The following is a 16,560-nucleotide window of genomic DNA, read 5'->3' on the forward strand; positions in this document are numbered from 1 at the left end:
CAGCGCATTAGATATGACCCCCCGCCGGCGCATTAAATATATACCCCCCGCCAGCGCATTTAATATATACACCTGCAGCGCATGTATAATGTAGCCTCGCAGTGCTTCTATATACCTATGCCACTGCAGCGCTATAGGTGAAAAGCATTCTAGCAGCAGCATCGGCCGCCCAAAATACTTTTCATTAATAACGCTGCAGGGGTATATGTATATAGAAGCCCTGGGGTGCAGACATATGGCGTTATCTGCCCCCACAGCGCTTCTATATACATATACCCCTGCAGCGTTATTAATGAAAAGTATTTCTATAAGGAGCACATAGTGTCAGGAGCCGTCTGCCGGCAATATGCACTGCTAATAGAAATACTTTTCATTAATAGCGCTACAGGGGTATATGTACCGTATTAATCGGCGTATAACACGCACTTTTAAAACTTAAATTTAAGGCAAAAGCCTGCCTGCGTGTTATACGCCAATAAGTCTTCTGGTCACTGATTTAAAGCTGCCGCAGCAGCGTCTGCTTGTTAAGTATTAACAGCACGGCCGCGGCCACTTTAAATCAGTGACCAGCGGCGTCTCCTCCCCGCTCTGTCACTTGTTTTCTCCTGCACTATCCATAGGTAATGGTGTGGTGGATAGTGCGGGAGATGCTGATTAAAATGAGCCCTACCTTGTCCGGATCTGCCCTACCTTTTAATAAGTGTCTCCCGCACTATCCACCAGTTCCTGTGGATCGTGCGGGAGACAAGTGAGTTTTACTTTTCATTTTCCCTCCCTCCCCCCTCCCTCATCATTCCCCCTTTCCCTGCTTTTTATAGTTTTGTTCATTTTCCTTACCTTTCTGCGCTTCGGCGGGTCAGGTCAGGCGGAGGGTCTTACGGGGTCAGTGAAGCAGATGAGTTACGTCCTCTGCCGGCTTCTCTGTGCGGCATCACTTCATTTGCTGTAGTCGCCGCCGAAAAGTGATGTGAGTGATGCCGCACAGAGAAGCCGGGAGAGGACGTAACTCATCTGCTTCACTGACCCCGCAAGACAGCCAAAGCGCAGACAAGTAAGGAAAGGGGAAGAGTGGTCTTTAACCTGCTGACCTCCAGATGTTGCAAAACTAAAACTCCCAGCATGCCCGGAGAGCAGTTGGCTGTCCGGGCATGCTGGAAGTTGTAGTTTTGCAACATCTGGAGGTCCGCAGGTTGAAGACCACTCATAGGAGGAACATGATGTGGGGATGATGAGGGGGGGGATGATGGGGGATGAGACAGGTGGAAATGATGAGGGGGGAATGATGAGGGACATGATGAGATAGGGTGGGTGATGATGAGACAGGGGGAAATGATGGTGGGGGGAGGCACTAAATGCTTAATGTCTGTATGGCTAGTGGTGGTCTATGACAGGGAAATGATGAGACATGGGGGGTGGCGATGAGAGGGGTAATTGTGGCACAGGGACTGATAAGAGGGAAGGAATGATGTGGCACTGGAGGGGACGGTACCAAACTGAGGTGCAGAAGAAAACAAAGTTGGGGGGATGATGTGGCATTTAGTCAAAGTCATTTATTTTACATTTTATTTTTTTTACTTAAATTTCCTTGTTAAAATGGGGGTGCGTGTTATACGCCGATATATAGAAGCACTGGGGGGGGCAGACATATATCTTTACCCCCACACGAACGCACACACTTTTTCCGATGGGGGTTTTGTTCACAATTTGTCTTTTTTTTTTTTTTTTGGTTGTTATTTTGTTTTTTTTAAATATATTTCTTTATTTCTGCAAGTAAACTTTTTATTGAAAGATTCTGTTCTTGAGCAGACTTTAGTGTATTTGTGCCCCAGTGAGTCTCAAAGGTTACACTTACCTTGTTAATCAATGATTTGTCTTCTTCACATAGCTCAATGTCTGTGTCTGGACTGGAGCCTGAACTACAAGCACATATTAAAGAGAACAGTCCGGGCCTGGAGAGAGTCTACTTCAATAAAGGATTATAATCCTCACCATGCAACCATCCTACAACCCTCAAGGCCATGTGTGTTCACCAAGAATATGTTGTTGAACTCATAGGAGAAAGAAAGCAAGTCCTAAACCTTTTTAAAGATGAGCACAAATTATTTTTATAGGTTTAAAAAAAAAAAAAAAAATTACTGGTTTTCTTTTTAAATAAGTCTTATTTGACCATACAATATGTTAATTTTACAGTAAAAGGGAGGTATACATCTAATGTAGTATGTATGAAGATGACTACACATTATCAGAAGAAGGTGAGAATTGAATCAAAGCAGTTAGTTTATATAATTTTTTTTGTTGTTTTTTTTTTTCTTTTCTTTATTATGATCTGTTTTTTTGCCAGTAACAATGTAACCTATGTCAATGAGCTATACTTAGTATTGCATCTCAGTCCATTTTATTTCAGCAAGGGTGAGCTGCAATACTAGGCACAGATAAAAGCCCTTTTAAGGGCACCTGTAAAGGTTAAATCCCACCCGTTCTTTAGATCTGGCGAGGAGATACCAGCGTGTTCATTGCAGGAGTCCTATTAGTTAGAAATGAGCTTATGCAAGGAGCTCGCCACTGCAACTGTACTGCCCAGCGTCTTTCTGAAGGATAAGTGAGAGTTCCACTTTTTAGGTACCCTTTAAGGAAGAATGTGTACTTTAGCTTCCAATGACAGCAAGAAAAGCCAGATTCAGCCGTTACCTACTCATTATTTCACATATCCGTGCATGTTTACATCAGTATAGATTTCACGTGCAAGCCACTAACTGACCTCCTAACAATGCAAAGCATTTGTACATTTGCCTTCTGAATATGATTTAATGCACATACCTCTGTTAATATATAGCCAAGTGGGGAACTTTACCCTGACTGCCAAAGGCCACTTACCTGTGACCCATTCATAAGCCTAAAGTGTACAGATCTCAAAGGTTCTTAACATAAATAATCTTTACCATCGTACAACATTGGCTCCGTGACAGATGACTGGCGATGCTGGTCGGAGGCTTGTGACATCACGGTCACACCCCGCTTGCGACATCACGGCCATGCCCCCTCAATGCAAGTATATGGGAGGGGCATGTGACCGCCACGCCCCCTCCCATAGACTTGCATTGAGGGGGCGTGGCCGTGATGTCACGAGCCTCCGGCGCTGCACCCGACGCTCTAAACGAACGCTGGGTGCAGCAGGGAGATTGCGGGGGTCCCCATTGGCCATTTCACCCCCCCCCCCCCCCCCCCATAGACATGTCGTGACATCATAAGGGGGCGTAGCATTACGCATTACGCCACGTCTCCAGTCCCAAAAACTTCCAGTTTCCGAGCCTGGAGACGCAGCTCCACACACAATGCGAGTGCTGCAGGGAGATCGCTGGTGTCACATGAGGTATCCCTCATCCTTTGGATAGGGGATAAAATGCCTAAAGCTGGAATACCCCTTTAATATCCATCCCATGCTTTAAGGGAACCTGTTACTAGTTTCATGCTTCTCGAAACACAGGCCCCCAAGCCATTGGGTGGTTGTTAGATAGATCTTTCGGTCTTTGCATATAGGAAGAGGTCTATCAGGGCCAACAGACCAACCAAGTGACTTGAAGCCATGTTCCTGGCCAATATTGCAGCTATGTTTTCCCTAAAACATTCATAGTGAACCATTTCTCATTATGATAGGGAAGCCCCTCAGTGCTCCATGCTGCCCATGATATACTTAATGGTTGGCTCCCTTTAAATGAGAGCTTCACATCTTATTATTAGGTTCCATCTACGTGTTCATTTTGGAGAATAATGATCTAATCCTTGACTAAATGTAAGCAAAAGGAGCAGAACATCACTGCTGAATTTTTATGGTGTGAACCTTTAGTGCCTAAAATTCAATACTCGATGTGCTGCCTTTTTCTTTTTCCCTTGTGTGTGTTGCTACATGTACAGTATGTGCTCCAGGGCCATCTTCCTACCATTTTCATGTTCGTCAATCGTGTGCAGATTTTTGGTAGAAAGGTTCAAGCTTCATTGCTTATAAAATCTTGAATTATTTTGTTTTTGCATCACTCGACTGAAATATTTGAATGGAGAACACGTGAATAGTTTTGTTTTAAGAGACAAATTACCCTTTCCCAGCAACCAGCACTGTTTGTTGGGCGTTCTGGGCACTCCATTCGTTAAGTAACATTTTTAATATGTAGAATTTTACATAGAAATTATTCACAAAGTAAATAGGACCAAAAACTAATAAGAAAAGCTGCTGCATATGTAAGATACTACTGTACAATGTGTACTTGTCTTTCCTTGTTCTTTTGTTGGGTCCAAAAGTACTTTTGTTGCAAGGGCTGCACAGTAGAGCCCTGCGTGGGACTGTTTTCCCTAATCCCTCTCCCACTGGACTTCTTACCATTACTGCCCGCTCACGAGAGATGTGTGTTCCACTCCCGCTGGCTCCTGCAACATGTGTGTCCAACATTTTGTTGCAGCTTTAAAAAGAAAAAACAAAAAAACCCTGTGCCATTTCATCACCCCCTTGTGCTATTTCATCACTTCCTTGCAGTGGCGTCGCTAGGGGGGGCCAGAGGGGGCCATGGCCCCCCCTAGATCAGGCTGTGCCCCCCCAATTTAAAATAAATAGGGCGGTCCCGATACTAGTATGGGGCCAGGGGCAGACTGACCGGCTGGGTAAATAGCTGCAGCTGCTGAGGATATCCCTTCGCTGCTCCTGGTCTGCGTATCATTAGCAGAGACAGGCAGAGCAGGGATGACGGTACCTGATGATGGCTCCGCCCCCAGCACTGGAGAGGACGGGGGCCGAGAGCTGACAGGCCTCCGGAACACAGAGCAGCTTCATGTGAGGTGAGTGGTGTCCTGTGCCCTCCCTCTCTCCCCCCTGATCAGCAGTATATCCTGGGGCTGGGTGATGTGTATAGTATCAGTCCAGTGGAGTCACTTTCCCTCCTTCAGTGTCCACTGGTCACATTATCAGAAAAATCGCTGCAAAATTGCGCGGTTTTACCGCGATTTTTTTGTAAACTTTTTTTAAATTGCCCCCCCCCCCCCCCACTTTTGTCACTGGCCCCCCCATGTGCCCCCCCCTAAATATGAATGCTGGAGATGCCACTGCTTCCTTGTGCCATTTCATCACCCCCTTGTGCCATTTCATCACTTCCTTGTGCCATTTCATCACTTCCTTGTGCCATTTCATCACTTCCTTGTGCCATTTCATCACTTCCTTATGCCATATTTGATCCCCCCCCCCCCCCAATGGAATTTGTGAGGTTGACAGGATTTTGTGGAATCCGCTATATGTTCTGTGCCGCTCAAGGCTAAAAAAGCCTGCTTAACATAAGTTTTATGTTGGGTCTGTGGGATCTCAAGCCCATTGCAGTCCTCTACTACACAGCCATATAACCAGCTAGCAAGTTTATCCAAATCTATCCAAACCTGGAGGATAGGTTACACTACTGTATTTGTAGAATAGAGTTAAAATAAATAGTAAAATTGTTTATTTTCTTTAACGCCATAGAAAGTCATGTAGCAGTACATATTGTTATTGAAATGATGCACACCATACATCTGCACCATTTTATGTAGTACAAGGAAATACTTATTTATAACAGGTCAAGTAAAATCAAATGTACTTTATAAAACTGTCAGTGTTTGGTTACTAGTATGTTTATCTTCACACAGCATTCTATGTGTTATGGATGCTTTCAAGTGCTGGTGCTTGCTAGTGACCGCAGTAGGGCCAGTTGCACTTGTCACTCTTTGACTCTTATGCAGTTGCAAAGTTTGCCAGACACAGCAATTTTTGGGGAACACACAGTTAACTTCCTAGCAATATTCCTGCAGTGTAATATATTTCACAGTTGCATCCATACATTTTGAATCATATGATTATTGCAGCTGGGTCATGTGATCCACCACCCAGAGACCCACTATATTCCATGCTTTCCTGTGTAGACAAAGATCAGTCTCACTTGTATGACTGACTTCCTGTGAACTACAGGATTACGCCATCACCTATCAGATCTCTCTCTCATGGCAGTTCCTAGACCCCTCCCCACCAAGCTCTGCCCTTTTCTTTATCTCTATGCCCCCCATATGTAATTTCTGCCCTATTTAAGAGACCAAGAGTGCAGTGATATAGTTGGTGAGCCCCAACCTTGACTAGCTGCAGTGTTATAGCCACTACCTGTCTATACTGTCAGATGTGTGCAGATTCTATTAGTGTGTCTTATAAGATCAAGCTCTACACTGTCCTCACCTGCTTCTTAGACCTAACGGGGAGACAGTCGAAGCTGCCTCTTGTAGGAATACACAATGATTCTGTTGTGTCAGTTAGGGACAGAAGTTATGACACTGATCTATCCATGTTGCACTTAGATAGGAGTAGCAGAGCATATATAGTGGTGAGACTCTGCCCCCCGCTGTATCTGCAAAGCCAGAAGCATCCTATCAGAGAGGAAAAATAATACACAAAAGCTTTTACATTATTCTCGAATAGCCTATCAAGAATATTGTATAAGCAAAAAACAAGTTATAATTGGATTTCTTTTTAACAATAAAAGCAGTATGCTGTACACATTTTTAGAGTAAAGATTAGAATTATGAATTATGCTCCAGGCATTGTTCATTTTTACTATAAAACAAGATTTTCTATATTGAAAAGTGACACTTTAAGAACTAACGGTATGTTCAGACTGAGGAATTGGAGAGGAATTTACTCGAGTAATTCCGCTCGCTTATTCCACATTTTGACAAACCCAAAACCGTATTTCTGCTCCTCAGTTCACACTGAGAAATTTCTGCATGCAGAATTTCGACGCTGAATTCCGTTCCGCATGAAAAATGAACATGTTCTTCCTTCATGCGGAATCCAACGCCGTTCCACACGGAATTTTCACAGGGAAAAAAACAAAAAAAAAGGGAAATTCTAATTGGTGGTCGTCCAGCAAAAAATAAAAAAATAAACAGTTTCCTCATGTATTTCCGCACGGAATTCCGCATCAATTCTGTGCGAAAAAAATAAATAAATAAATTCTGCAGCAGAATTTTTAAGCGAGAACAATTCCTCAGTGTGAACATACCCTTAGGATAGAGAAAAAAGAAGAAAATTGTTACTCAACAGATTTTAGCAACATCTAACAATTGTCTGACTTCCGTCTGTTTTTAGGACTTTCAAGTATTATACAAGGTTTATTTTTTAATAAAATATATAACCTAACATGCGCAGGCAATTCTAATGGGGAATGCTGTAATCTTTTCAGTTGCTTATATGCTCAATAGCAGCATATGTTTCACTATTGTTTCCGTTCAGGTCATCAGAAATGTAGTCAGGCCAGGAGAACTTGTGTCATAATATGGACACAAAAATGCATGTGAGGTTCTTGTGTGAAATCGGGCTTATGAATATTTTTTTGGTAAGAAATTAGATTTCATCATTTGGAATAGGAATAGTTCTTTTGAGTGTTACTGACTTCTCCACAATCTCACATTCTTACCCTGAATTTGTTGAACATTCTGCAGTATGATGGCCAAAATATAAAGCAAAGTATTTATTAACCCAGTAATATTTTTGGTGCTTTGTAGGGATAAACAAGATCTTTGAGCAAATGTATGGTTAGAAATAGATCTTGTATTTTTATGATTTCCTTTTATGAGGCTGGGTTCGCATCACATTTTTACCAATATGGGACCGCATACGGCTGGGGGGGGGGGGAGCTAAAACCTTGTGCTCCCGTATGCTGCCCGTATGTAATTCATTTCAATGAGCCGACCGGAGTGAAAAGCTGACTCCGGCTCATTTTTGCCCCGTATGTGGTTTTCCGCCGCACCTTAAACGGTGGTCGACTAAGGTTTTAGGTGCGGTGGGAAAACCGCATACGGGGCAAAAATGAGCCTACCGGCGTGGCATGTGGCAGGGATACGGGAGCGCAAGGTTTTAGCCACCCCCCCAGCCATATGCGGTCCCATATTGGTAAAAACGTGATGTGAACCCAGCCTTAGTTAAATGCTGTGAACTATTAGAATGACTGGAGAACGGAAGCTATGATAAGGAAATATTAAACCTTGTTTTTGTGATATTGCATATTGTACGTTGTGCTATAAACAGAATAGATTAAACATTAGATAGAAGTTAGTGAGTATGGTTGGTCTTTAAAAAAATTTAAAAAAACTTGAATGAATGTATTATTTGTTAAAGCATTGTGTGGAAAACTTCATGTGCCATTTGTGTAAAGAAAACATTTAACAGATCTGAAGCTTTTCTTATCTCTGAATAGTCTTACTTTGCTAAAATTCAACCTCTTTTGTTATTTTTCCTGCTTGCTGACCCAGTTTATGATCAATATGAAAATTATAAAATCATTTTTAAGTTGTAGTATCCAATGGATGACTAACAATAAATAACATTTCCACAGTAAATATAAATAAAAAACGCCATCAACTATATTTTACTTGGGAATCTAATCTCCCTTGTTTAAGTTTAACTCAGGGTTTAAGCAGATAATGCAGTAAATATATCCTTAGTTGAATCAGCACCACTAGTACAGTTACTAACAGTCCAACAGTTACATGGACTGCCTGAATGGGTTAACAAACATTTCCACTTTTAACAATTACCAAGGCATCGTGTAGTATCCCCGCCTAAAGACAACCACACTCGCTCAACGCCAGATCATTACTGTTTACCCATTTTTAAACGTGATAAAATGTGGTTGTAGAGGACTATTGACTTAAAGGGTTACTCTGCTGCTCTGCGTTTGGAACAAACTGTTTCGGATGCTGGAGCCAGCGCCAGGAGCTCGTGACATCATAGCCCCAGAGGGGCTATGAGGTCACGAGCTCCTGGCGCTGGCTCCAGGGTTCAGAACAGTTTGTTCCAAGCGCTGAGCAGCGGAGTACCCCTTTAAGTGTATGCCACCAGCACTTGTCTTCGACTACAAGGAGACATTTAGAGTATGGTCAGTGAAGAGCATGATGCTTGCTCCTTTTGGTTTATATGTATAAGATAAAAAGATAAACGGAATGAATCCGTTTACATAGTTATGCTGCTCATGGTTTGGTTCCTGACATACAAATTTTTTACTAATTATGTTTTACTTAGCTGTTTTACGCTGCAGCATTAAAGGAGACAAATATTGTCTAAGGGTAGGGTCTGATGTACCGCATACGTGAAAAATATGCTGCGGATACTTCAGCAGTCAGGACAGGGAGCTTTCTTCTGCGGCTAGGTAGCTCTGTGTGTCCGCTTGTAGGGAAGGATTCCTGGCGGTAGGCACAGTGCCTGCTTGTAGCAGATGCACAGCGGGAAATCCACCATTACTAGTGGACACAGAGCTACCTGGCAGCAGCAGAGAGCTTGCTCTTGTGACTGATGTTGGCGCATCCGCAGCGTTAAATACACTGTGGATGCACTATATGTGACCCTACCCTAAACTGAGTTATGGCTTCCGGGGAAGTGTCTAATAGGCAGTCTTCCCCTGACTTCTTCCCATTTAGCTCAGCTGGATTGATAGGTCTCTCCTTATGTGTATATAACCAAAGATCTTTTAGTCAAGCCGAGCCTGGCGGCGAGTAGCCAGACACTTCACTTGGTGCCACAGCTCAATTTTTTTTAACCGCAGTATCTGTAGGATTTCATGCTTTCTGTGATAAGTGAAGCATAAATCTGATAAACTCTCTTTAAGTTACTTATTTATTGGAATATGTGCTCTTCTTACTTCATAAACCTATCTTCTGACTTAAATGTGTTGGTAAAGTTAAATTAAAGGGGTACTCCACTGAAAAACATTTTGTTTCAATCAACTGGTGCCAGAAAGCTATACAGATTTGTAAATTTACTTTTATTTAAAAATCTTAATCCTTTTAGTACTTATCAGCTACTTTATGCTCCAGAGGATGTTCTTTTCTTTTTGAATTTCCTTTCTGCCTAACCACAGTGCTCTCTGCTGACACCTCTGTCCATTTTAGGAACTGTCCAGAGCAGGAGAAAATCCCCATAGCAAACCTGTCCTGCTCTGGACAGTTCCTGACATGGACAGAGGTGTCAGCAGAGAGCACTGTGGTCAGACAGAAAGGAAAGTCAAAAAGAAAAGAACTTCCTGTGGAGCATACAGCAGCTGATAAGTACTGGAACGATTAAGATTTTTTAATAGAAGTAATTTACAAATCTATCAAATTTGTTTAACTTTCTGACACCAATTGATTTAAAAGAAAAATGTTTTCAAGTGGAGTACCCCTTTAAGGTTTAAAGAGTACCTGTCATCAAGTAAAACTTTTGATATGTTATTCCTTATGTAAAGTTATGCATCTTTGCAATATACCTTCTTTAAAAAAAATTAATCTTTCCATGAGTTTTTTTACATTTGAAAAAGTGGCCACTAGGGGGTCTCTGTTCTATAGTGTTCAGCAGGCCCTGCATAGCCCTTTGACTTGTGCCGGACTGACACAAGTCCGAACTCCGGAAGTGCTGGTGGAGGCGGGACATAAGCACAGCTCTGCACATCTCTCGCTCCCTGCCTGTCAATCATGCAGGCGGGACCTAGCGATGTGCGTGCCAGGCACAGGGCTCTCTGAACACAGAGATACCCAACGCCCCCACTGCCTCTTGTCCCCGCCCCTCACATAAGCTTTGCCTGGCCGTCAGCGCTGTGTTTATTCAGCACGGTGCACGACAGGCAGCACATCCCTTCTTTCTGTATGCCTCATACTGTGCATGAGGGGACTCAGCCTGCCTGCCGTGATTGGCTTCCTGTTCTATGGGTGCTCCCAAGCCCGAGCGCAGCATACAATAGGGAAGGTCAGAAGCATTACTCAGCAGGCTTCAGGCGACGTCACGCCTGCCGGGTAACACCACCCTGCAGCCGAAAAAGCTCACAGGCAGAAGGCTTTAGAATGAGATAACAAAATACATACTGGGCGAAATTAAAAAAGGAAGTGCGGGGGACACATAATGAAGAGGGGAACACACAAGGAAGAGAATAAACCCTATTGACTTGGTGGCAGGTACTCTTTAAGGACTGTACTATCTAGGAAAACAAAAGTGAGCTACAAAACTTGTACTACTGGGTGGTCGAGTAGTATTAATGTGTTAAACCACGAGTAATACACTTTTAATAGCTGTTGGCTGAAGCTGTCTCTTCTATATTCCCCATACACATGAATGCTCAGAGCAGTCGAATGTTCATGTTCTGTATGGAGAAATGAGGGGTAAGCTGCGGACAGACAGCTCTCTGAGAACAATTGGGTCGGGCTATTGAAATCCGACATACCCTACTCTTCTCCACCCAAACATCTTCATTCATTCACTTTTGACAGCTGGTCAGTCCTGCTAAAGTTGGAGGGTTCATCTGGCTTTTGTCTATAGTATATGGGGACCTCAAGGGCTGATGCACATGGGCATATTACAGATCCACTACATGGCTCACACAGCATGGCCATATCTTACCTCTCTGTGTCTGACTGCATGAGGCCTAAGTCGATTGGTCTGAGGAGATGAGCTTGCTCATGTCAAATGCTACATGAAATTAAAGGGTTATTGAGGTTTTGTAGTCCAGGTTGAAGACCTGCTAAGACTAGAAAAAGGAGGAGTTCTGATAATGTCCAAAACATAATTATAGTATTTGGGTGGAAATGTTGTATAGATTTGTATACATTTTGCATTAAGGGATTTGTTTTAGGTTACCAAACAAGAATACACCTTTTTTCCTCTTCCATAGACTGTAGTTTATGATGCAGGTCAGTCCCATTAAAGTGAATTATGGTGTTTGTGGATAAAAACATCCTTTAGGTATTTTAGTCAATGAGAGCTGATTTCGGGGGAGGGGCTATTACTTGTTTTTAGCTGTAGGTTATAGTAATTGGGAATGTATGTATTCTGTCTGTATTCTCTCACCACTGATGTGGTGTTCAACATGACCATTTGGGTAATGCATTGTGACCTATTAGGAATTTAGAGAGGTTTTTTTTATTTTATTTTTTTATTTCTATAAACCATGAAACTCCTTCAATCTCTACCAACATCTTTATTGTGCGTGCCATGTGTTTTCTTTGAACCAAAGAACATAAACTTTGAGACCATCATACCCAAAGCTTCAGTCTGTTAATGTTTTTATGAATTGTACTCATTTTTGTAGTATTATAAAAGAACAAACTGAAAACATAACTCATGTAATTGTAAAATATTCTAGAGGGAGATAACTCCAAGTATTGTGCAATAAAATCCAGAATAAGGATAAGAAAATATGACCTTGTCTGCAGTGTTATCTAAACAATGTTATACAGTGAACAACTGCATTTTATGTTGGGTATTAGTAGTAAGAAACTCTTAAGAATCTCTTAAATGTTCTTAAATCTCAGTTTAACTAGTTGAAATAAAATAAAATAAAACATTATCTGTGTATGTTGTTTGTTACTTAAAAGGTTTTCCGGGACAAAAAATTGACCAAGGAGCAAAAAAATATATATTTTCTTAAATTACTTGGGCAGGCTGGGCAACCGGACACACTCCCCCGGATCGGTCCTCAAGTACTGTATGTATTTAGGGATGTGGCTATGACGTGCAGGGTGAAGAAGGGGGGACCCTCCCAGGATTTCAGGACACCATGGTTTTTTACTTTTTCTTCATCATTTAAGATTCAGACAGATAAATTATAGCATGCAGTGATGGATGTGGTAGCCAGGACTTCTTATTTGGGGACCATAACAGACCTAACTACTATATGAGGGGCAAAGTGTGTTGGCCTATCTAGTATAAGGAGGTACAGAGGGGGTCTAACAACCATATGGGGGTACAGTGTGGGGCCTAATACTACATGGGGAAAGAGGTGGATCTAACTACTACATTGATGCACAATGTGGTGGCCTTATACTACATGGGAGCTAGAGGTTGACCTAATTAGTACACTGATCCCTCGACTTACAATGGCCTCAGCATACAATAGTTTCAACATACATTGGTCTTTTCTGGACCATTGTAACTTAAAACCAGACTCCACATACAATGCTACAGACAGTCCAGATCTGTGAAGTGTGTCAATGGCTGTAAGAACCGACCAATCAGAATGGACATTCACTGGTAAAACCCCTGTATTACGGAAGTGTATGCACTGAATTCCCATCTGGTAGCGCCCCCTACAGTACAGTAAGGTACTACATGTTCTGTACTACTCTTTACCTGTGGCACAGTTAGCTGCTCCTTTGGACACCAGGTAAGGGCAGCTCCATGTTACTTTTTTAGGACACTGCGTGTGCTGTACAGGACCCTGAAGAAGCTCCTGTCCTCTACATAGACAGTGATTTACAGCTTTCAGCAGATCTTTCTTACTTTTATATGGAAGGACTTTGCTTTATCTATATAGTTATCTACTTATTTTTCTTTAATCCTCACTTTTTAATATTTTTGGATGACATTTTGGGGCTTCAGAACCAATTACCAGGTTTCCATAGAGTTATGGTCTCAACATACAATGGTTTCAACATACAATGGTCGTCCTGGAACCAATTAATATTGTAACTTGAGGGACCTCTGTATATGGGGACACAGAGTGAGGCTAATACTATATGGGGAGCACAGAGGTGGGCCTAATTCTTTATGGGGGCACAGATGAGGCCTACAACTATATGGAGGCTCACTGTTGCCTCTATTACTGTGTAGGGCACTACAAATGGGGAGTTTGTATAGAGGTAAAGGACGATGCTAGAATGAGGAACCTAAAATGACATCACCTATGATTCAATAGAGAAAGCAACATTAGTGAGTCACTGGATGAAACTGTAATCACTTATATGGTCTTCAGTAAAAAGCTGATATCTACCACTAATAGTCAGTATATGGGGGGGGGGGTGATTATTCCATCCTTGTATACTGGTATTTTATTGGTAACATAGATCTCAGTATACAGAATTTAGTCAGTAACTGTATGATGGTAATTTTTATGGTGATGCTGGTGGTATTGGAAACATTGTCCCCAGTATACAGGGTTAGGTCAGCAACAGTATGGACAGTAGATGCTGGAACAAATCTACCAATGTCTGGTTACCTTGACTGTGGTATAAAAATGTGTCAAAAGTTGATTTAATTTTAAACACTTTTATGTGTTTTAAAACTCTTCCCACATGTCTCGCTACTTGGAGCGTTGCTTCAAATGTGACCATATGCATATAAATGTAGACATGGGAAGAGATTTATGAAAACCTGGGGGGGTAGTTTCCATCAGCAACCAATTATTGTCTTTCATTTTTTTTTTTCTTTCTTTTTTCAGAGGCCTTAAAAAAAAAAAAAGCCATTTGATTGATTAGCTATGGGCAACTTCTCAGCGCAAGTTTTGATAATTCTCCCCCGTAAATTTTGAAGCCAGACTCTATTTGGTATAAAAAGTTAGGCAAGTCAAGTTGTTTCAATTTATTCGAAGATAAGTGACCACTGAGAAAAATTTGACACCCCATTGGTAAATCGGGGCCTCTGTGAGAATACAACCAGGAAGTACCATACATGTTAAGTTATATTTCAGTAAAAATTGTCTTACCAGGGAGATAATATACCACACGGGGATCTTAAGGTATTTCAACCTTAAAGGGGTACTCCACTGGAAAACATTTTCTTTCTTTTTTTATTTTAAATCAACCGATGTCAGAAAGTTAAATAGATTTAGAATTTACTTGTCATTGACAAATTGACAAGTTTATTCTTTTGGCAACAGAATGTCTGCATTAAAAGTCTGGAATGTGCGCTGTGCAGAGGAATCCCATTGCCAGCAATTCCAAATTCAAAACTTTTAACCCAATAAAATGGACATGTTCACGGGTTTATATCAGAACCCTACGTATTTATTATTGAGGCCTACACAAAAATGCTGTTTTCTCAAATCTTAAAGTGGGTAGAAAAAAAATCCAGCAAAATTGTGCAGGCAGGGAAAATGACTTTATATATCAGTATTTTCTGTTAGTGGCTTGTTTAAAGGGGTACTCCAGTGGAAAAATGAAATGTAGAAAGTTAAACAGATTTGTAAATTACTTCTATTTAAAAATATTAATCCTTCCAGTACTTATCAGCTGCTGAATACTACAGAGGAAGTTGTATAGTTCTTTTCTGTCTGACCACAGTACTCTGCTGACACCTCTGTTCATGTCACAAGCTATCCAGAGCAGAAACAAATCCCCATAGCAAACCTGTCCTGCTCTGCACAGTTCCTGACAGGGACAGAGGTGTCAGTAAAGAGCACTGTGGTCAGACAGAAAAGAACGACTCGACTTCCTCTGTAGTATACAGCAGCAGGTAAGTACTGGAAGGATTAAGATTTTTAAATAGAAGTATTATACAAATCTGTTTAACTTTCTGGCACCAGCTGATTTAAACAAAAATGTTTTTCACCGGAGTACCCCTTTAGAACTGATTAAAACACAATGGCCTTGATTTACTTAGAGTGGAGTGTAGTTTTCTCTCTAGGTATATATTCCCAACAGATATTTTTCCATGTTATTTACTAAGGTTTCTGTCATGATCTGGGGGCAGGAAGAAGTTAACCTAAAAGCTGTCCATCTCTCCCTGCCTACTTGCCCATCCACCCTAAATGATGGATTGACAACTTGGGGCCAGTCCCTTCCTTGTGCTAAAGTGCATGGGCATCAAAGTCAAACAAAACATACAGAACAGTACATGTTGGGGACAAGTCAGGAACATAACTGAACCAGCAAATATATAAATGCAAACAAGGCAGTATATAGCATACTGACATAAAACAGGTCAGGAAATCAAGAGCACTGTTCACACAGGACTCAGAACAAGGAACACCTCCACTGAGTTATCAGGATACTGGCCTAGGAGGAAACAGAAATACTAAACACAAGCAGACACGGGTACAGGCACATGACTAACTCACTCCTAGATAGACAGATTAGCCGAAGGCTCAGAACAGAAGTTTATCCTAGGAGTAGCAGGAATATACAAGGTAAAAACAGGACGGACATAACACACAGTGTGAACACAGACTAAGGCAACACAAAGCAAATGAAGAACGAACATATACAATTACTAAAACCCGACAAATGTACTAAAACAAAGCAGGTTAATCTCAAACAGGACAGATAACTATGGTTAAAGGACATCTCTAGTGCAATATAAGCACTCGGAACCGCCACAATAAATTATCTCATTACAGATGTCCTTTAAAACTCAGCATATGTGCACAGACAGACAAAGCTAAAGGTGCATAGTAAACAAGACATGGTCAGAGTACAGATCCAATTACCAGCCCAGCCTTATATACACTCCCAGTGCAGAGGGCTGGAAGCATTAACTCTTCCCAAACCAGGGAGAATAACACAAAAACTGTTCAGACACAAACCTAATTAAAGGCATACTCGGGCGCTTAGACATCTTATGCCCTATCCAAAGGATAGGGATAAGATCCCTGATCACGGGGGTCCCGCCGCTGGGGACCCTTGTGATCTTGCACGCAGCACCCCGCTAAAATCAGTCCTTAGAGCACTTTCGCTCCGGGTCTGATTACTGGCGATCACGGGGGTCGGAGCATTGGGACGTCACAGCTCCGCCCACGTGTGACGTCACGCTCCGCCCCCTCAATGCAA

The 16,560-nt window shown here is 41.9% G+C and overlaps 1 protein-coding gene across 2 annotated transcripts in view; it reads left to right on the forward strand.

Annotated features, from left to right (window-relative positions):
- LOC130369512 (sideroflexin-1) overlaps positions 1-8,777 on the forward strand; it is a 49,925-nt gene extending 41,148 nt beyond the window's left edge. For both annotated transcript variants that reach the window (XM_056574863.1, XM_056574862.1), the window contains exon 11: positions 1,886-8,777. In XM_056574863.1, coding sequence (XP_056430838.1) covers positions 1,886-1,982 — 97 coding nt within the window. In that variant the 3' untranslated portion in view covers positions 1,983-8,777. The remainder of the gene's footprint in view (positions 1-1,885) is intronic.
- Positions 8,778-16,560: the final 7,783 nt, after the last annotated feature.

This window comes from Hyla sarda, chromosome 4, assembly GCF_029499605.1.
Source record: "Hyla sarda isolate aHylSar1 chromosome 4, aHylSar1.hap1, whole genome shotgun sequence".
Taxonomy (NCBI): domain Eukaryota; kingdom Metazoa; phylum Chordata; class Amphibia; order Anura; family Hylidae; genus Hyla; species Hyla sarda.